The 20,960-nt window shown below is 37.8% G+C and overlaps 1 protein-coding gene across 6 annotated transcripts in view; it reads left to right on the top strand.

Moving 5' to 3' along the window:
- KLHL8 (kelch like family member 8) overlaps positions 1–20,960 on the top strand; it is a 59,557-nt gene that overhangs the window by 13,569 nt on the left and 25,028 nt on the right. For all 6 annotated transcript variants that reach the window (XM_060147844.1, XM_060147842.1, XM_060147840.1 and 3 more), the window contains one exon: positions 17,198–17,570. In XM_060147844.1, coding sequence (XP_060003827.1) covers positions 17,358–17,570 — 213 coding nt within the window. In that variant the 5' untranslated portion in view covers positions 17,198–17,357. The remainder of the gene's footprint in view (positions 1–17,197; positions 17,571–20,960) is intronic.

Genomic DNA, 20,960 nt, shown 5'->3' on the forward strand with positions numbered 1-20,960 from the left:
TATTATATCTTCTTGGTGAATTGACCCTTTTATGTATGTAGTGTCTTCTTTTTTTTTTTTGAGGTAAACTACTCACAACATAAAATTTCCCATCTAAACCATTTTTAAGTGTACAGTACATTAGTGTTAAGTGTGTTTACATTGTGCAAAAATGAAATGCTTATACCCATTGAACGGCAACTCTTCTTTTTCCCCACCCCTCAGCCTCTGGTAACCACCATTTTATTTTTTTCTAAGAATATGACTACTTCAGATACCTCATATAAGTGGATTCATGCAGTATTTGTCTTTTTTGTGACGGCCTTATTTCACTTAGCATAAACGTCCTCAAGGTCTATCCGTGTTGTGGCATATAACAATTTTCTTCTTTTTTTTTTAAGACTGAATAATACTCATTCTATGAATAATACTCATTCTATGTGTATACCACTTTTTCTTAATCCATTCATCCATTGGTGGGCATTTAGGTTGCTTCTACCTCTTGGCTATTGTGAATAATGCTGCAGTGAACATGGTTACGCAAATATATCTTCTTGGTCCTGTTTTCAGTTCTTTTGTATATATACACAGAAGTGGAATTGCTGCATGATGTGGTAATTCTATTTTAGATTTTTGCGGAACTGTCATACTGTTTATGTTCTATCTGTACTGTATTAATATTCCCAGCAACAGTGTGTAAGGATTCCAGTTTCTCCACATCTTGGCCAGCATTTGTTATCTTCTGTTTGTTTTGAAAGTGTGAGGTGGTATCTCATTGTGATTTTGATTTGCATTTCCCTAATGATTAGTGATGTTAAGCACCTTTTCGTATGTTTATTGGCCATTTGTATTTCTTTGGAGAAATGTTTATTCAAGTTCTTTGCCCATTTTTAATTGGATTGTCAGTTTTTTATTGTGTGTTATAGGAGTTTATTATGGATATTAACCCCTCATCAGGTATATGGTTTGCAAATATTTCCTGCCATTCTGTGGGTTGCCTTTTTACCCTGTTGATTGTTTCCTTTGCTGCACAGAAGTTTTAAAGTTTGATATAGTCCCCGTTTGTCTATTTTTTTTCTTTTGTTGCTGGTGCTTTTGGTCATATATCCAAGAAATCATTGCCAAATCCAGTATCAAAGTGTTTTCCCCATGTTTTCTTCTAGGAGTTTTATAGTTTCAGGTCTTACATTTAGATCTTTAATATACTTTGGGTTAATTTTTGTGCATGGTGTAAGGTAAGAGTCAAACTTTATTCTTTTGCATGTGGATATCCATGTTTTATATAGTGTCTTTTTATTATCACTAGTAATTTTCTTTACTCTGAAGTTTGTGTTTGATAATGCAGCCACTTCCATTTTCTTTACTATTACTATTAGCATTACTATTAGCATGGTATATCTGTTTCTATCCTTTTAACTTATTTGTATCTTTATACTTGAAGTGGCTCTTTTCTTGTAGGCAACTTATAGTTGGGTCTCACTTTTTTTTTTCCCCCACTTTTTCTTATCCAGTCTGTCTTTTTCTTTTTTTTAGCCTTTATTTGAGGTAATTGTAGATTCACATGCAGTCGTAAGAAATAATAGATCTTGTATATCCTTCACCCAGTTACCCTCAATGCTAATATCTTGCATAACTTTAGAACAATATCACAACCAAGGAATTGACATTAATATAGTCTGCTTACCTTATTCAGATTTCTCCTGTTTTACATGCACTAATTTATGAATGCATATGTTATCACATGTGTAAACTCATGTGACCACTACCACAGTCAAGATATAGTATAGTTCTATCACAAATATCTTTTGTGGTACCCATTTACAACCCCAGCCACTCCTCTTCCTTCATCTTTCCCTATCTCCTGGCAACCACTAATCTTCTCTCCATCTCTATAATTTTGTCATTTCAAGATTGTTACATAAATGGAATCATATAGTATGTAACCTTTTGAGACTGTTTTTTTTTTCATGCAGCATAATGTTATATGTTTCAATGGCTTATTCTTTTGTTATTGCTGAGTAGTATTCCTGAGTCTCTGTCTTTTAGTTGGGGGTGTTTAGACCACTTATATTTAACATGATTATTGACATAGTTGGGTTTAAATCAGCCATCCTTCTCAGGTTTTGGCAAACTATGACCCAAGGGCCAAATGACACCAACTGTTTTTATAAATTAAGTTTTACTGAAATACATCTATGCTCATTTACTTACTATTGTTTGTGGTTGCTTTTGTGCTACATTGGCAAAGTTGAGTAGTTGTGATAGAGATTTACCGTCTGCGAAGCCTGAACTGCTTACTATCTGACTGTTTACCAAAGAGGTTTTCAACTACAAATTGGGGTATTTGTTTTCTATTTGTTCCATCTGTTTATGCTGCATCAGAAATGTGAGCTTAAAAGATAGTAGAGTGGTTGCTGCCCATTAGAACATCTACACATGCTTTCCTCAGATAAAAGTTTAGACCTGACAGAAGGTGTCTGTATTAGTTCTCTACTCTGTTTAACAGACTACCATTAACTTAGTGGCTTAAAACAACACACATTTATTATCTTTGGGTTTGTCTGAGTAAGGAGTCTGGCTTATCTGGGTCCTTTGCTCAGGATCTCACAAAAGCTGCAGTCAGGGTGTGGGCCAGTCTTTGTTATCCTGTGGATGCTTAACTATGGAAAAAATCTACTTCCAAACTCATTTAGGTTGTTGGGAGAATTTCTTTGCAGTTGTGTGACTGAGGACCCTAACTTTTTAGTGACAGTCAGATGGAGGCCTCCCTCAGGTCCTGGGGATTGCCTATAGTTTCCTGCTACGTGGCTCTCTCCATGGCACTTAGCTGCTTCAAGGCTTGCAGGAGAGGCTCTCACACAAGCTTATGTAATGTAACATAATCAAGAGAGTGACAGTTCATCACCTTTCCATATTCTGTTGGTTAGAAGCAAGTCACAGGTTCTTCTCATACTCAAGGGGATTATATGAAGGCATGACTCATTAGGGGTCACCATCATGTGTCCACCACAGTAACTTTAAGAAGATACTAATAACTATTGGGATTTCCCTGGAGGTCCAGTGGTTAAGACTTTGCGCTCCTAATGCAGGGGGCATGGGTTCGATCCCTGGTTGGGGAACCTAAGATCTTGTATGCTGCGTGGCGCAGCCAAAAAAAAAAAGTATATTAATAACTATAATCTGTAGTCTTACATTGACCATTTTGGTTCCTGTCAAAAGCTGGAAATAGTTGATGCAATTAACAGTAAAGAGGTAATACAGGAAAAGACTAGTTAAGGTATTTATCTTTTTCAAAAACTGCATAATAAGTGAAGCTTCCACGCTAATAATACCAGTATTTGCAACATGGGTCATACTTTCATAAGCACTTGTAAATCCATTATTGCGTTTGATATAATTCTCAGAATAGTCTTATGAAGTAGATAGGTATACCTATTTACAGATAAAGAAATTGAGGTTAGCAAAGACTTCAAAAAAAGCCAGTAAGTGGTATAATCACGGATTTTAACTTAAAGTCTCTTTGTTTCTGTCACTAAAATAGGATTGTAGCATAGAACTATTGGTGGTGTGAATAGTCATCAAATATGCTTTGATAATGAGTAAGTTTGACTTTATGTAAATACTAGTAAATTCGATGTGAAAATGCAAATGAAATGAGATTTTTATAATGCAAGTGTCCGTGTTTAGCAACACCGTATCTCTAATCCCCAGAATATTTCTGTAAGGTAAGTAACTGGTTTCTCTGTTTCACAGAGGAGGTAATGAAAGTTTAAGCAGATTGTCATTTACCCAAGGTTACTCAGTTGGTAAATGGTGGAACCATGATCTGACCTCAAAATCTAGGATGAACCTATTTCAGTCAAAATACCCTTTTTTTTTTTTTTTTTTTTTTTTGCGGTACGCGGGCCGCTCACTGCTGTGGCTTCTCCCATTGCGGAGCGCAGGCTCAGCGGCCGTGGCTCACGGGCCTAGCCGCTCCGCGGCATGTGGGATCTTCCTGGACCGGGGCACAAACCCGTGTCCCCTGCATCGGCAGGCGGACTCTCAACCACTGCGCCACCAGGGAAGCCCTACCCTCTATTTTTGCTTTGCATCATCGGATAGTCTTTAAACTTAAAATTTTTAGCTCATAGCCTCTCTTTTTGGAGATAGTGCATTCCACATCCTGAAAGTCATGTGCTATTGAATTATTCTCAAATTAGATTTCTGTTTAATGTGATAAAATACACATAGCATAAAATTTACCATCTTAATTATTATTTTTTTTTTTTGCGGTACGCGGGCCTCTCACTGTTGTGGCCTCTCCCGTTGGGGAGCACAGGCTCCGGACACCCAGGCTCAGCGGCCATGGCTCACGGGCCTAGCCGCTTCATGGCATGTGGGATCCTCCTGGAACAGGGCACGGACCCATGTCCCCTGCATTGACAGGCGGACTCTCAACCACTGTGCCACCAGAGAAGCCCAACCATCTTAATTATTTTTAAGTGCATGTTTCAATGGTATTAAATACATTCACATTGTTATGCCGTCATCACCACCATCCATTCCTATAACTCTTTTCATCTTGTAAAACAAACTCTGTACCCATTAAACAAGCCCCCCATTCTCCTCTCCCCACAGCCGTTGGCAGCCATCATTATACTTTCTGTCTTTATGATTTTGACTACTTGTACCTCATATATTAAATCATACAGTTTATCTTTTTTTGACTGGCTTATTTCACTTAGCATAATATCTTTAATGTTCTCAAGGTCTTCCACATTATAGCATATTGCAGAATTTCCTTTTTAAGGCAGAATAATATTTCATTGTATGTATATACCAAATTTTGCTTATCCATTTGTCTATGGACACTTGAGTTGCTTCCACGTTTTAGCTATCGTGATTAGAGCTGTTATGAACATGGGTGTATAAATATCTCTTCAAGACCTTGCTTTCAGAGTCACAGACATAGAAAACAAACTTATGGTTACCAAAGGGGAAATGAGGGGGGGAGGGATAAATTAGGAGGTTGGGATTAACATATAGGTAACCAACAAGGACCTACTGTATAGCACAGGGAACTATATTCAGTATTTTATAATAACCTGTAAGGGAAAGTAATCTGAAAAAGAATATATATTATATACTTATGTATATATGTGACTGAATCACTGTGCTTTACACCTGAAACTAACATGACATTGTAAATCAGCTGTATACTTCAATTAAAAAAAAAGATCTTGCTTTCAATTCTTTTGGATCTATATCCAGAAGTGGAATTGCTGCATGATATGGTAATTCTATTTTAAATTTTTTGAGGAACTACCACACTGTTTTCCACAGTGGCTGTACCATTTTATATTCCCACCAATAATACACAGGGGTTCCAGTTTCTCCCCATCCTTGCCAACACTTCTTGGCTTTGGTATCAGGATAATGCTGGCCTCATAGAATCAGTGAGGAAGTGTTTCTTCCTCTTCAATTTTTTGGAAAAGTTTGAGAAGGAATGGTATTAGTTCTTTAAGCGTTTGGTAAAATTTACCAGTGAAGTCATAAGGTCCAGGGCTTTTATTTGTTGGGAGATTTTTTTTTTTAACATCTTTATTGGGGTATAATTGCTTTACAATGGTGTGTTAGTTTCTGCTTTATAACAAAGTGAATCAGTTATACATATACATATGTTCCCATATCTCTTCCCTCTTGCGTCTCCCTCCCTCCCACCCTCCCTATCCCACCCCTCCAGGCGGTCACAGAGCACTGAGCTGATATCCCTGTGCCATGCGGCTGCTTCCCACTAGGTATCTACCTTACGTTTGTTAGTGTGTATATGTCCATGACTCTCTCGCGCCCTGTCACAGCTCACCCTTCCCCCTCCCCATATCCTCAAGTCCGTTCTCCAGTAGGTCTGTGTTTTTATTCCTGTCTTACCCCTAGGTTCTTCATGACATTTTTTTTTCTTAAATTCCATATATATGTGTTAGCATACGGTATTTGTCTTTTTCTTTCTGACTTACTTCACTCTGTATGACACACTCTAGATCTATCCACCTAATTACAAATAGCTCAATTTTGTTTCTTTTTATGGCTGAGTAATATTCCATTGTATATATGTATCACATCTTCTTTATCCATTCATCCGATGATGGGCACTTAGGTTGTTTCCATCTCTGGGCTATTGTAAATAGAGCTGCAATGAACATTTTGGTGCATGACTCTTTGAATTTCGGTTTTCTCAGGGTATATGCCAAATAGTGGGATTGCTGGGTCATATGGTAGTTCTATTTGTAGTTTTTTAAGGAACCTCCATACAGTTCTCCATAGTGGCTGAACCAATTCACATTCCCACCAGCAGTGCGAGAGTGTTCCCTTTTCTCCACACCCTCTCCAGCATTTATTGTTTCTAGATTTTTTGATGATGGCCATTCTGACTGGTGTGAGATGATATCTCATTGTAGTTTTGATTTGCATTTCTCTAATAATTAATGATGTTGAGCATTCTCTCATGTGTTTGTTGGCAGTCTGTATATCTTCTTTGGAGAAATGTCTATTCAGGTCTTCTGCCCATTTTTGGATTGGGTTGTTTTTTTGTTATTGAGCTGCATGAGCTGCTTGTAAATTTTGGAGATTAATCCTTTGTCAGTTGCTTCATTTGCAAATATTTTCTCCCATTCTGAGGGTTGTCTTTCAGTCTTGTTTATGGTTTCCTTTGCTGTGCAAAAGCTTTGAAGTTTCATTAGGTCCCATTTGTTTATTTTTGTTTTTATTTCCATTACTCTAGGAGGTGGGTCAGAAAGGATCTTGCTGTGATTTATGTCATAGAGTGTTCTGCCTATGTTTTCCTCTAAGAGTTTGATAGTTTCTGGCCTTCCATTTAGGTCTTTAATCCATTTTGAGCTTATTTTTGTGTATGGTGTTAGGGAGTGATCTAATCTCATACTTTTACATGTATCTGTCCAGTTTTCCCAGCACCACTTATTGAAGGGGCTGTCCTTTTTCCACTGTACATTCCTGCCACCTTTATCAAAGATAAGGTGTCCATATGTGCGTGGGTTTATCTCTGGGCTTTCTATCCTGTTCCATTGATTTATCTTTCTGTTTATGTGCCAGTACCATACTGTCTTGATTACTGTAGCTTTGTAGTATAGTCTGAAGTCAGGGAGCCTGATTCCTCCAGCTCCTTTTTTCGTTCTCAAGATTGCTTTGGCTATTCGGGGTCTTTTGTGTTTCCATACAAATTGTGAAATTTTTTGTTCTAGTTCTGTGAAAAATGCCAGTGGTAGTTTGATAGGGATTGCATTGAATCTGTAGATTGCTTTGGGTAGTAGAGTCATTTTCACAATGTTGATTCTTCCAATCCAAGAACATGGGATATCTCTCCATCTATTTGTATCATCTTTAATTTCTTTCATCAGTGTCTTACAATTTTCTGCATACAGGTCTTTTGTCTCCTTAGGTTTATTCCTAGATATTTTATTCTTTTTGTTGCAATGGTAAATGGGAGTGTTTTCTTGATTTCACTTTCAGATTTTTCATCATTAGTATATAGGAATGCCAGAGATTTCTGTGCATTAATTTTGTATCCTGCTACTTTACCAAATTCATTGATTAGCTCTAGTAGTTTTCTGGTAGCATCTTTAGGATTCTCTATGTATAGTATTATGTCATCTGCAAACAGTGACGGCTTTACTTCTTCTTTTCCGATTTGGATTCCTCTTATTTCCTTTTCTTCTCTGATTGCTGTGGCTAAAACTTCCAAAACTATGTTGAATAACAGTGATGAGAGTGGGCAACCTTGTCTTGTTCCTGATCTTCGTGGAAATGCTTTCAGGTTTTCACCATTGAGGATGATGTTGGCTGTGGGCTTGTCATATATGGCCTTTATTATGTTGAGGAAAGTTCCCTCTATGCCTACCTTCTGCAGGGTTTTTATCATAAATGGGTGTTGAATTTTGTCAAAAGCTTTCTCTGCATCTATTGAGATGATCATATGGTTTTTCTCCTTCAATTTGTTAATATGGTGTATCACATTGATTGATTTGCGTATATTGAAGAATCCTTGCATTCCTGGAATAAACCCCACTTGATCATGGTTTATGATCCTTTTAATGTGCTGTTGGATTCTGTTTGCTAGTATTTTGTTGAGGATTTTTGCATCTATGTTCATCAGTGATAATGGCCTGTAGTTTTCTTTCTTTGTGACATCCTTGTCTGGTTTTGGTATCAAGGTGATGGTGGCCTCGTAAGAAGGAATTTGGGAGTGGTCCTCCCTCTGCTATATTTTGGAAGAGTTTGAGAAGGATAGGTGTTAGCTCTTCTCTAAATGTTTGATAGAATTTGCCTGTGAAGCCATCTGGTCCTGAGCTTTTGTTTGTTGGAAGATTTTTAAGCACAGCGTCAATTTCAGTGCTTGTGATTGGTCTGTTCATATTTTCTGTTTCTTCCTGATTCAGTCTTGGCAGGTTGTGCATTTCTAAGAATTTGTCCATTTCTTCTAGATTGTCCATTTTATTGGCATAGAGTTGCTTGTAATAATCTCTCGTGATCTTTTTTATTTCTGCAGTGTCAGTTGTTACTTCTCCTTTTTCATTTCTAATTCTATTGATTTGAGTCTTCTTCCTTTTTTTCTTGATGAGTCTGGCTAGTGGTTTATCTATTTTGTTTACCTTCTCAAAGAACCAGCTTTTAGTTTTATTGATCTTTGCTATCGTTTCCTTCATTTCTTTTTCATTTATTTCTGATCTGATTTTTATGATTTCTTTCCTTCTGCTGGCTTTGGGGTTTTTTGTTCTTCTTTCTCTAATTGCTTGAGGTGCAAGGTTAGGTTGTTCATTCGAGATGTTTCCTGCTTCTTAACGTGGGCTTGTATTGCTATAAACATACGCCTTAGAACTGCTTTTGCTGCCTCCCATAGGTTTTGGGTCGTTGTGTCTCCATTGTCATTTGTTTCTAGGTATTTTTTTATTTCCTCTTTGATTTCTTCAGTGATCACTTCATTATTAAATAGTGTATTGTTTAGCCTCCATGTGTTTGTATTTTTTACAGATCTTTTCCTGTAATTGATATCTAGTCTCATGGTGTTGTGGTCGGAAAAGATACTTGATACAATTTCAAGTTTCTTAAGTTTACCAAGGCTTGATTTGTGACCCAAGATATGATCTATCCTGGAGAATGTTCCATGAGCACTTGAGAAAAATGTGTATTCTGTTGTTTTTGGATGGAGTGTCCTATAACTATCAGTTAAGTCCATCTTGTTTAATGTATCATTTAAAGCTTGTGTTTCCTTATTTATTTTCATTTTGGATGATCTGTCCATGGGTGAAAGTGGGGTGTTAAATTCCCCTACTATGAATGTGTTACTGTCGATTTCCCCTTTTATGGCTGTTAGTATTTGCCTCATGTATTGAGGTGCTCCTATGTTGGGTACATAAATATTTACAATTGTTATATCTTCTTCTTGGATCGATCCCTTGATCATTATGTAGTGTCCTTCTTTGTCTCTTCTAATAGTCCTTATTTTAAAGTCTATTTTGTCTGATATGAGAATTGCTACTCCAGCTTTCTTTGGTTTCCACTTGCATGGATTATCTTTTTCCATCCCCTTACTTTCAGTCTGTATGTGTCTCTAGGTCTGAAGTGGGTCTCTTGTAGACAGCATATATATGGGTCTTGTTTTTGTATCCATTCAGCCAATCTGTGTCTTTTGGTGGGAGCATTTAGTCCATTTACATTTAAGGTAATTATCGATATGTATGTTCCTATTCCCATTTTCTAAATTGTTTTGGGTTCGTTATTATAGGTCTTTTCCTTCTCTTGTGTTTCTTGTCTAGAGAAGTTCCTTTAGCATTTGTTGTAAAGCTGGTTTGGTAGTGCTGAACTCTCTCAGCTTTTGCTTGTCTGTAAAGTTTTTAATTTCTTCATTGAATCTGAATGAGATCCTTGCTGGGTAGAGTAGTCTTGGTTGCAGGTTTTTCTCCTTCATCACTTTGAATATGTCCTGCCACTCCCTTCTGGCTTGTAGGGTTTCTGCTGAGAGATCAGCTGTTAACCTTATGGGAATTCCCTTGTGTGTAATTTGTTGTTTTTCCCTTGCTGCTTTTAATATGCTTTCTTTGTATTTAAATTTTGACAGTTTGATTAATATGTCTTGGCGTATTTCTCCTTGGATGTATCCTGTATGGGAGACTCTGTGCTTCCTGGACTTGGTTAACTATTTCCTTTCCCACATTTATTGTGTTGTTCATCATTGCTTGTTTCATCTTTATTTCTTCTAGGTCCTTCTTAACTGTTTCTTGCATTTTGTCTATTCTATTTCCAAGATTTCAGATCATCGTTACTATCATTATTCTGAATTCTGTTTCAGGTAGACTGCCTATTTCCTCTTCATTTGTCAGGTCTGGTGCATTTTTATGTTGCTCCTTCATCTGCTGTGTGTTTTTCTGTCTTCTCATTTTGCTTATCTTACTGTGTTTGGGGTCTCCTTTTTGCAGGCTGCAGGTTTGTAGTTCCCGCTGTTTTTGATGTCTGTCTCCAGTGGCTAAGGTTGGTTCAGTGGGTTGTGTAGGCTTCCTGGTGGAGGGGACTAGTGCCTGTGTTGTGGTGGATGAGGCTGGATCTTGTCTCTCTAGTGGGCAGGTTCATGCCTGGTGGTGTGTTTTGGGGTGTCTGTGGTCTTATTATGATTTTAGGCAGCCTCTCTGCTAATGGATGGGGTTGTGTTCCTGTCTTGCTAGTTGGCATAGGTTGTCCAGCACTGTAGCTTGCTGGTTGTTGAGTGAAGCTGGGTGCTGGTGTTAAGATGGAGGTCTCTGGGAGATTTTCGCCGTTTGATATTATGTGGAGCTGGGAGGTCTCTTGTTGACCAGTGTCCTGAAGTTGGCTCTCCTACCTCAGAGGCAGAGCCCTGACTCCTGGCTGGAGCACCAAGAGCCTTTCATCCACACGGCTCAGAATAAAAGGGAGAAAAAGTAGAGAGAATTAGTAGAAGTATGAAGAAAGAAAGGAAGGAGGGAAGGAAGGAAGAAAGAAAGAGAGAGGCAAAGAAGTAAAGAAGGCAAGAAGGAAAGAAAGGAGGGAGGGAGGGAGGAAGGAAGGAGGGAAAGAAGGAAAAAAGACAGAAAGAAAGAAGATACAGTAAAATAAAATAAAGTATAATAAAGTTATTGAATTAAAAAATACTTATTTAGAAAAAAAAAGGGACGGATAGAACCTTAGGACAGATGTTGGAAGCAAAGCTATACAGACAGAATCTTACACAGAAGCATACACATACACCCTCACAAAAAGAGGTAAAGGGGAAAAAATCATAAATCTTGCTCTCAGAGACCACCTCCTCAATTTGGGATGATTTGTTGTCTAAAGGAGGGAGGGAGGGAGGGAAGGAAGGAAGGAAGGAAGGAAGGAAGGAAGGAAGGAAGGAAGGAAAAGTATATTAAAGTTATTAAAATTAATTATTAAGAAAAAAAAAAGGACGGATAGAAGCCTAGGACAAATGGTGGAAGCAAAACTATACAGACAAGATCTCACACAGAAGCATACACATACACATTCACAAAAAGAGGAAAAGGGGAAACAATCATAGATCTTGCTCTCGAAGCCCACCTCCTCAATTTGGGATGACTCATTGTCTTTTCATGTATTCCACAGATGCAGGTACATCAGGTTGATTGTGGAGCTTTAATCCGCTGTTTCTGAGGCTGCTGGGAGAGATTTCCCTTTCTCTTCTTTGTTCTCACAGCTCACAGGGGCTCAGCTTTGGATTTGGCCCTGCCTCTGCGTGTAGGTCGCTGGAGGGCGTCTGTTCTTCGCTCAGACAGGACGGGGTTAAAGGAGCGGCTGATTCGGGGGCTCTGGCACACTCAGGCCGGGGGGAGGGAGGGGCACTGCGTGCGGGGCGGTCCTGCGGCGGCAGAGGCCGGCGTGACGTTGCACCAGCCTGAGGTGCGCCGTGCGTTCTCCCGGGGAAGTTGTCCCTGGATCCCAGGAACCTGGCAGTGGCGGGCTGCACAGGCTCCGCGGAAGAGGGGTGTGGATAGTGACCTGTGCTCGCACACAGCCCCTTGGTGGCGGCAGCAGCAGCCTTAGCATCTCCCGCCCGTCCCTGGGGTCCGTGGTTTTAGCCGCGGCTCGCGCCCGTCTCTGGGGTCCGCGCTTTTAGCCATGGCTCGCGCCAGTCTCTAGGGTCCGCGCTTTTAGCCGCGGCTCGCGCCTATCTCTGGGGTTCGCGCTTTTAGCCGCGGCTCTCACTCGTCTCCGGAGTTCCTTTAAGCAGCGCTCTTAGAACCCTCTCCTCGCGCACCAGGAAACAAAGAGGGAAGAAAAAGTCTCTTGCCTCTTCGGCAGGTGCAGACTTTTCCCCGGATTCCCTCCCGGCTAGGCTAGCCGTGGTGCACTAACCCCTTAAGGCTATGTTCAAGCCGCAACCGCAGTCCTCTCCCTGCGCTCCAACTGAAACTGTTGGGAGATTTTTGATTACTGATACAATCTCTTTACAAGTTATAGGTCTATTCAGATTTTCTATTTCTTTGTGATTTAGTCTTAATAGGTTTTGTGTTTCTAGGAACTTGTCCTTTTCATCTAGGTTATCCAATTTGTTGATGAACAGTTCATAATTTTCTCTTATAGTTCTTTTTATTTCTTTAGAATCAGTAGTAATGTCCCCATTTTCATTTCTGAATATAGTGATTTGAGGCTTATCTCTTTTTTCTTTTTTTCACGGTACACGGGGCTCTCACTGTTGTGGCCTCTCCCGTTGCAGAGCACAGGCTCCGGATGCGCAGGCCCAGCAGCCATGGCTCACGGGCCCAGCCGCTCCGCGGCATGTGGGATCCTCCTGGACTGGGGCACGAACCCATGTCCCCTGCATCGGCAGGCGGACTCTCAACCGCTGCGCCACCAGGGAAGCCCTTCTTTTTTTTTCAATTTTATTTATCTTTGGCGGTGTTGGGTCTTCATTGCTGCGTGGGGCTTTCTCTAGTTGCGGCGAGCAGGGGCTACTCTTTGTTGCGATGCATTGGCTTCTCATTACGGTGGCTTCTCTTTTTGCGGAGCACGGGCTCTAGACGCACAGGCTTCAGTAGTTGCGGCACAAGGGCTCAGTAGCTGTGTCCCGCGGGCTCTAGAACGCAGGCTCAGTAGTTGTGACACATGGGCTTAGTTGCTCCATGGCATGTGGGATCTTCCCAGACCAGGGATTGAACTCATGTCCCCTTCCTTGGCAGGCGTGTTCTTAGCCACTGCACCACCAGGGAAGTCCCTCTCTTTTTTTCGTAGTCTGTCTAGCTGAAGTTTTGTCAATTTTGTTGATCTTTTCGGAGAACCAACTTTTGGCTTGATTGACTTTCCTCTATTGTTTTTGTCTTCTCTGTTTAATTTCTCTTTGCTCAAACCTTTATTATTTACTTCCTTCTGCTAGATTTGGGTTTAGTTTATTCGTCTTTTTTCTAGTTCCTGAGGTTTTAAAGTTAGGTTGTTGATTTGATTTTTTTTTTCATGTGTTTAAAACTGTAAATTTCCCCCTTAGTGGGAAATTAGCTTAGCTTTCACTGCATCTCATGTTTTAGTATGTTGTGTTTTTGTTTTCATTTGTCTCTAAGTATTTTCTAATTTCTCTGTGATTTCTTCTTTGATCCATCAGTTGTCTAAAATTGTGTTAATTTCCACAATTTTGTAAATTTTTCGGTTTTCTTTTTTGTTATTGATTTCTAACTTCATTGTGTTGTGGTTAGAGAAGATACTTGGTATATCTATCTTTTAAAATCTATTGAGTCTTAATTTGTGGCCTAATATGTCGTCTCTCCTGGAAAACGTCCCATGTGCATGCACTTGAGAAGAATGTGTATTCTGCTGTTGTTGGGTAGTGTTCTGTGTATGTCTGTTAGATCTAGTTGGTTTATTGTGTTAAGTCCTCTGTTTCCATACTTATGTCTGGTTGTTTTGTTCATTATTGTGAGTAGGCTATTGAAGTCTCCAACTATTATTGTAGAACTGTCTGTTTCTCCTTTCATTTCTTAGTTTTTGCTCCATATGTTTTCATGACTTGCCATTATATATGTAAATGTTTATAATTGTATATTCTTGCTGTATTGAACCTTTTATTAATATATACTGTCCTTTTTTGTTTCTTGTAACATTTTTTATTTAAAATCTTATTTTTGTCTGATACTAGTGTAGCCACTTCGGCTCTTTTTTTGGTTACTGTTTGCATGGAATATTTTTTTCAATCCTTTTCATTTCAACCTGGTTGTGTTTTTGGATCTCAAATGAGTCTTGTGTAGACAGCATATAATTGGATCATGTGTTTTTATTCATTCTGCCAATCTCCGTCTTTTGATTGGAGTGTTTATTAATTCATTGATGTTTGTAGTAATTACTGATTAGGAAGGACTTATTTCTGGTATTGTGCTATTTGTTTCCTATGTGCCTTAGAGCTTTTTGAGCCTCATTTCCTGTATTACTGTCTTGTTTTGTGTTTAGCTGATCTTTTTTTGTAGTGAAATGTTTAAGTTCCTTTCTTATTTTCTTATGTGTATACTCTATAGGCATTTTCTTTGTGGTTATCATGAGGATTACATTTAACATCCTAAAATTATAATACTCTAATTTGAATTTATACTAGCTTAGCTTCAATAACAAAAACTCTGCTTCTTTACAGTTTCATCTCTACCCTTTTCAGTTGTTGATGTCACAAAATTGCATCTTTATACATTGTGTGCCTAAAAACATGAACTAAAAATTCAAATTATTAAAATCGTTTAATTTAAATTTTATTTAAGTTTTATTTTTTACTTATTATTTTAAGTATTCTCCTAAATTATGTAGGAAACGTGATTTGGTGTAACAAAGCAAAATTACAGTAAAACTAGCTTTTTACATTAATAATTCTGTAAAAATGTATTTGTCTCTCAAATATAAAAAGTACAGTTACAAACCACTGTTACAATAATACTAGCTTTTCTACTTACCCATGTATTTACTTTTATATTCATGTAGCTTTGAGTTACTGTCTAGTGTTCTTTCATCTCTTTCATCTTGTAGGTCTCCCTTGAGTTGCAGACCAGGTCTAGTGATCATGAACTCCCTCAGCTTTTGTTTATCTGGGTGTGTCTTACTTTCTCTCTCACTTTTGAAGGACAGTTTTTCTGGATATAGATCCTTCATTGACACATTTTGTCTTTTAGTACTTTTAACATATCCGCCCATTGTCTTTTGGCCTCCAAAGTTTCTGATGAGAAATCTGCTGATAATCTTATTGAGATCACTGGTATGTGATGATTCACTTCTCTTCTTGTTTTCAAGATTCTCTCTTTAGCTTTTTGGGAGTTTGATTATAATATGTCTTGGTGTGGGTCTCTTTGAGGTCATATTTTTTGGAGTCTCTTGGATGTTTATGTTCATGTATTTCATTAAATTTGGGAAGTTTTCAGCCAGTATTTCTTCAGATATTCTCTCTGCCCTCTTCTCTGTCTTTTATCCTTCTAGGACTCTCATGATATGTATGTTGATCTGTTTGATGGTGTCCCCCAGGTCCCTTAGGTGCTGTTTATGTTTCTTCAATCTTTGTCTGTCAGACTTGATAATTTTCATTGTCTTAGCTTCAACTTTGCTAAATCATTTTTCTACCTGCCCAGATCTGCCTTCAAATCCCTCTAATGATTTTTTTTTTACATTTATTTATTTATTTTTGGCTGCATTGGGTCTTCATTGCTGCACGTGGGCTTTCTCTAGTTGTGGCGAGCGGGGTCTACTCTTTGTTGTGGTGCATGGGCATCTCATTGCGGTGGCTTCTCTTGTTGCGGAGCACAGGCTCTAGGCGTGTGGGCTTCAGTAGTTGTGGCTAGTGGGCTCTAGAGCGTAGGCTCAGTAGTTGTGGTGCACAGGCTTAGTTGCTCCATGACATGTGAGATCTTCCCAGACCAGGGCTTGAACCTGTGTCCCCTGCATTGGCAGGCGGATTCTTAACCACTGTGCCACTAGGGAAGCCCCCCTCTAATGAATTTTTAATTTCAGTTATTAATATTACAGTTCCAGAATCTCTCTGTGGTTCCTTTTTAGGTTTTCTGTTTCTCTATTGATAGTTCCATTTTGTTAACACAAATGACTTTGTTCACATCTTCCTTTAGTTCTTTGAACATCTTCAAGACAGTCTTTTTAAAGTCTTTGAAAAAGAACTAATGGCATTTTTACTAGACAGAGACAGTTTCTGTTGATTTATTTTTCCCCTTGAATAGGCCATACTTTTCTGTTTCTTTGTATGCCTTGTGATTTTTTTGGTTGTTAAATACTAGATGTTTGAGTCTAATAATGTGGTAACTCTGAAAATCAGATTTTTCCCTATTCCTTAAGGCTTGTTGTTTTTTTTGTTGTTTGGCTTTTTTTTTTTTTTTAATTGTTGTGGGCTGTCTTTATGATGAAGATCAGCTTGAGGTTTAAACTTAAAGTCTTCTCAGGTCTTTTCTGAGCCTTTTCCTGGGCATGCATGGTCACTTTCTGATTTTCCTTGTATATGCAGTTGTTTTTTAATGTCTTAGTCTTTAGTGTCTTACTTCCAAAAGGGGAAATAGTGAAAAATGCAGCGGTAAAGGGCACCAGCCTTTAAAATATCCTGGTCACTTCAGATGAGAGAGAGGGGCCTGCAACAGTGGGAGGAGGTGCAATAACAGTGGCTGGCCACCTCTTTGTCTGCACCTCTGTGATCAGAAACAGTAGTGAGCAATCAGAGGAGAGATCCCTGATATTCAGAGGGTAGAGTCCTTCGTGCCTACTGTGGCTTCTGCAAACTCTGTGCAAGCTGCTCCAGAAACACATGCACAGCTGCTTGCCACATGGCTGAGGGTGGGCAGCTGCTACTGTACACAGAGCTGACATTGACCAAAGTCAACTGTAATTTACTGACTAAGTCTTCTGGAAGTTGTAATCCTTCAGCCGACTCCAGAGTTTCAAAACAGTTACGTCAGACAGATTCTGTCAGTGCAGTTGTTGTCTATGTGGGGAGACAGATTCCTTGTGCTTCTACTCCACCATCTTCCCACAATTTTCCAATTAGATTTTAAAGGAGTCCCTTCACTGATACAATTAGCTGAGGTGGCTTATGTGACATTTAGTGTAAAAATACAAAGTCACCTGTTCTTTCAACAGTGATTTATATGGTCATTTTACATATACGGTATTGGTAAACTATAATTTCTAGTAATCATTTTTTGAGTGATTGTTTTATGTGTGTTTTGTTATTTTTTTTCAGTCTCAGCTAACTGGACAATGACAGTTGAGTAGGTTTTGAAAAATGTCTGAAGTTTAGTGGACTGCATCTACCTTCTCCCCATCTACCTTTTCCCCGTCCTTTACAAAAGAATAAATGGGATGTTTGAGAAGAGAGCTGTATTAAAAGAAGAGTGTTACAAATGGCTTCAGAATCTGTAAATGCAAAACAAGCTAGGAATCGCTTCACAAAGGGGAAGAGGCAACAGCACCAGCAAGTAAAGAACAGATCTTCACTTGGTGATGGTGATGGAGAAGACTCCTTTATCTTTGAAGCAAATGAAGCTTGGAAAGATTTTCATGGTTCTCTTCTTCAGTTTTATGAAAATGGAGAACTCTGTGATATCACATTGAAGGTGAGACTCTTTTTTTCTTTCCTCAACCTCTTCAGTGTATTATATAAAATAAAGGTTTCTATAACCATGCAAGGCAAATTTTTGTTGCTTTACTTATTATAGTCAGAACGGTTTTAGTTTCAACCCTTTATTACATTGAAGGGGAAGGGACATGAGGGAGGGTAAGTAAAGGGAACCTAGCATAAGATAAAATTATTATACTAATTAAATGTTGATATTCACTATTTCTTAGTTTCACTTCTGAAAGTTCTGGAGCCCTAAAACAACAAATAGTTATTATTTGTGAAATGGATAAATTGCTGTTGACCAGATAAGCTTTTTTTTTTTTTTTTGGCTGCACTGTACGGCTTGCAGGATCTAAGTTCCCTGACCAGGGATTGAACCTGCACCCTCCTCAGTGAAAGCGTGGAGTCCTAACCACTGGACCGCCAGGGAATTAGCTTTTAACTTGTGAATTAAAAAATCTTGATGTTGGGAATTCCCTAGTGGTCTGGTGGTTAGGACTCCATGCTTCCATTGCAGGGGACATGGGTTTGATCCCTGGTCAGGGAACTAAGATCCTGCATGCTGCCTGGCGCAGCCAAAAAAAGAAAAAAGAAAAAAAAAACAACTTGATGTATTCACTTACTTTTGATGTTGGTTAGAAGTCAGAATTCTTGGTTGTATATGTAGCTCCACTAATGTTTAACTGTGTGTTCCTATTCTGATGTAAGCATATCTTGTTTTTCTGCACTTTTTTGCTTTATTGTGTTTCTCAGATAATGTGTTTTTTTGTTTGTTTGTTTTAAACAGATTGAAGGTTTGTGGCAGCCCTGAGTTGTCAGGTGATGGTTAGCGTTTTTTAGTCTAAACATAACTTTTATATACACCGGGAAACCAAAAAATTCATGTGACTTGCTTTATTGAGATATTTGCTTTATTGCAGTGGCCTGGAACTGAACCTGCAGTATCTCCAAGATATGCCTGTAATTTAATCTCTATTTCAATATTACTGTCTTTAAGTGAGATTGTTTATTTTTACCTGATAGTGAAGTAGAGTGTTTTTTAAACTTGGATGAAAAAGTCTTTAGTAAACTTTGTCTAAGGCCTATATGATTATGTTGCTCTGCTACAAAGGACAGTTTTAATAAAGTTGGAAAATTGATAAAGCAGTGTTGAAGAGCCTGTGTTCTAATTATTTCTCATAGCTCATTTAAAGTACTTCTTACTATTCCTATCTCTCAGTGTAATATTAAATTTTTTTGAGGATTTATGTGTATACATGCAGCATTTTCCACATGAGATTTGCCACTTTGGGATCTTTTAGATTTTGCTTTCTGCTCCTGATCAGCCAGGTTCTTAGAGCTCAGAGTTGTGGGGATTGAGGACACCCTTAGAGAATCAGATCAGGGACACTCAGCAAAAGTCTGTAAACTGAATGCATAAATTCTGAGTTTTAGGCCCAGAATGTCCAGGAGTATAGTGTTATACTGTAAATAAATGACCTACATTCTCTTTACTTAAACTTTTAATTAGGACCTACAAATATGTAAGGACACGAAGATATTGAGAAGAAAACTATTAAATAATTTTACTAGCTTTATGTGAAATTTAGCCATGTATAAATTTTAATGAAGGAAGACCTAAACTGTAGGTGTAGAACACCTGATCTGTATAGTATATTATGTTTAATCTAATGCCATTCTAATTTTCAACGCAAGTGTGAAATTCAGTGACCCACACTGGATTTGACAAAAATAAAAATGTAAAATAGATTATTTGAATTTAATAAATTATCAGTTCATCATATCAGTATATGTTGGAAAATAATTAAATAGAATATTATTGATTGTATACATTTTATAATTGGATCTTAGAATAATTTTTACTAGCTACTGCATGTAAACTTTCTTAAGTGAAAAGTAAGGATACAGCCATTTTAGGGCAAGTGATAACTAATCTCATAACTTTTCTTTGTTTATTGGGTAACTTCAGCAATAGGTTGAAGTGAAAACCTCAGAAGAATCTATGGTGGAAAAAAAAAGAATATGGTGGAAACCCAAAATGACTGTGTTTGAAGCAGTGATAGAAGTCATTTAGCAATGAGAAACTTTACTAATTGAAAGGAGCTATCATTTTTATTTTTTCAACTGTAAAATTATGATGATGATTAGGTTTTTGTGAGGAATAAGTGAATTGATAACATGTGAAGTCCTTACAACAGTGCTCAGTACATAATAATAAATAATCAGCTGTTAGGATCATTATGTGTACTATTCTTGTTGTTCCAAAAGTATTAGATAATGCTGCTACAGTATATTCTTATCATTAGAAAGAACTGTAGCTTAATCTTTTAGCAGGTCTGTTATTGGATTTGTTTCTTAATTCTAATTCAACATTTCTTAAACTTTCAGAATTTTAACTGTCACAGAACAACTAAACCAAGCAGGATTATGGGTAGTTTACAATGCTCTGTTCAATACAAACTTCACTTTTTACATTCATATAACCTTGAGGATTATACTTTGATATATTCATCTCCTTTTTTTATTAGTATGCTTCATTAGATCATTATTGCTTTTAGGACAAGCATTTTAGAAAGACAGTTATCAAAACTGGTTTTATTGTTCATATGTAAGGCCATTAGTGTGTTTTTAAATTCCAAAGTGAGCACTGATATTGGAAAAACAAACTCATTTAACAGATATTTACTAAGGTCTTACCCTAGTATATGGAGAGTATAAATAAATATGAATAACGTGCTGTACTTGCATTGAGGGAGTTTGAAATTTAGCTGGAGATAGGCACATACACAGCTAACTAAAATACAATTTAGTGATTGTCATTTTATGATATTTTTATGGAAGCATAGGAGAGGATCTGTTAACTATGTCTGAGAGGTGATTGGAAAGGCTTCACATAGGAGATTATATATAATCTTGAGGTCATTCCAAGGAAAGGTAAAACTTGTTTATATATTATTATGTATTTATTAGTGAAAATATTTTAGAACAGTATATCTAGTGGCAGCTCTAAAGTTATGTATGAGGGAAGATTCTTAAGGGCAACAATTTGGTGGGAAAAGGCAGAGGGAAATTGTCTTAAAAGGGGTATTGCATAGCTCTCATAATGCTTAAATTATACATCATAGATCAACAAGACTAGCATCTACAAAGATGCTTTTATTTATGTTTTATGTAGTTTGAGGAAATGTCATTATCCTTGTTAAAGATCATAGTTAATTTTACCTCAAGAAGTTGATAGAGATTATTAGAGGAGGACAATCCCTTACATCACCTCTTGATGCCATCACTGATTATGTTTCAGTCATGTTGTTTGGCATTTTTTTTGAAAGTGCACGTTTCTGTGATTTTTTTTTTTAAACAAGTATTTATAGGATTCTAATGAACA

The sequence above is a fragment of the Lagenorhynchus albirostris genome, chromosome 4, assembly GCF_949774975.1.
Source record: "Lagenorhynchus albirostris chromosome 4, mLagAlb1.1, whole genome shotgun sequence".
In the NCBI taxonomy this organism is placed as follows: Eukaryota; Metazoa; Chordata; class Mammalia; order Artiodactyla; family Delphinidae; genus Lagenorhynchus; species Lagenorhynchus albirostris.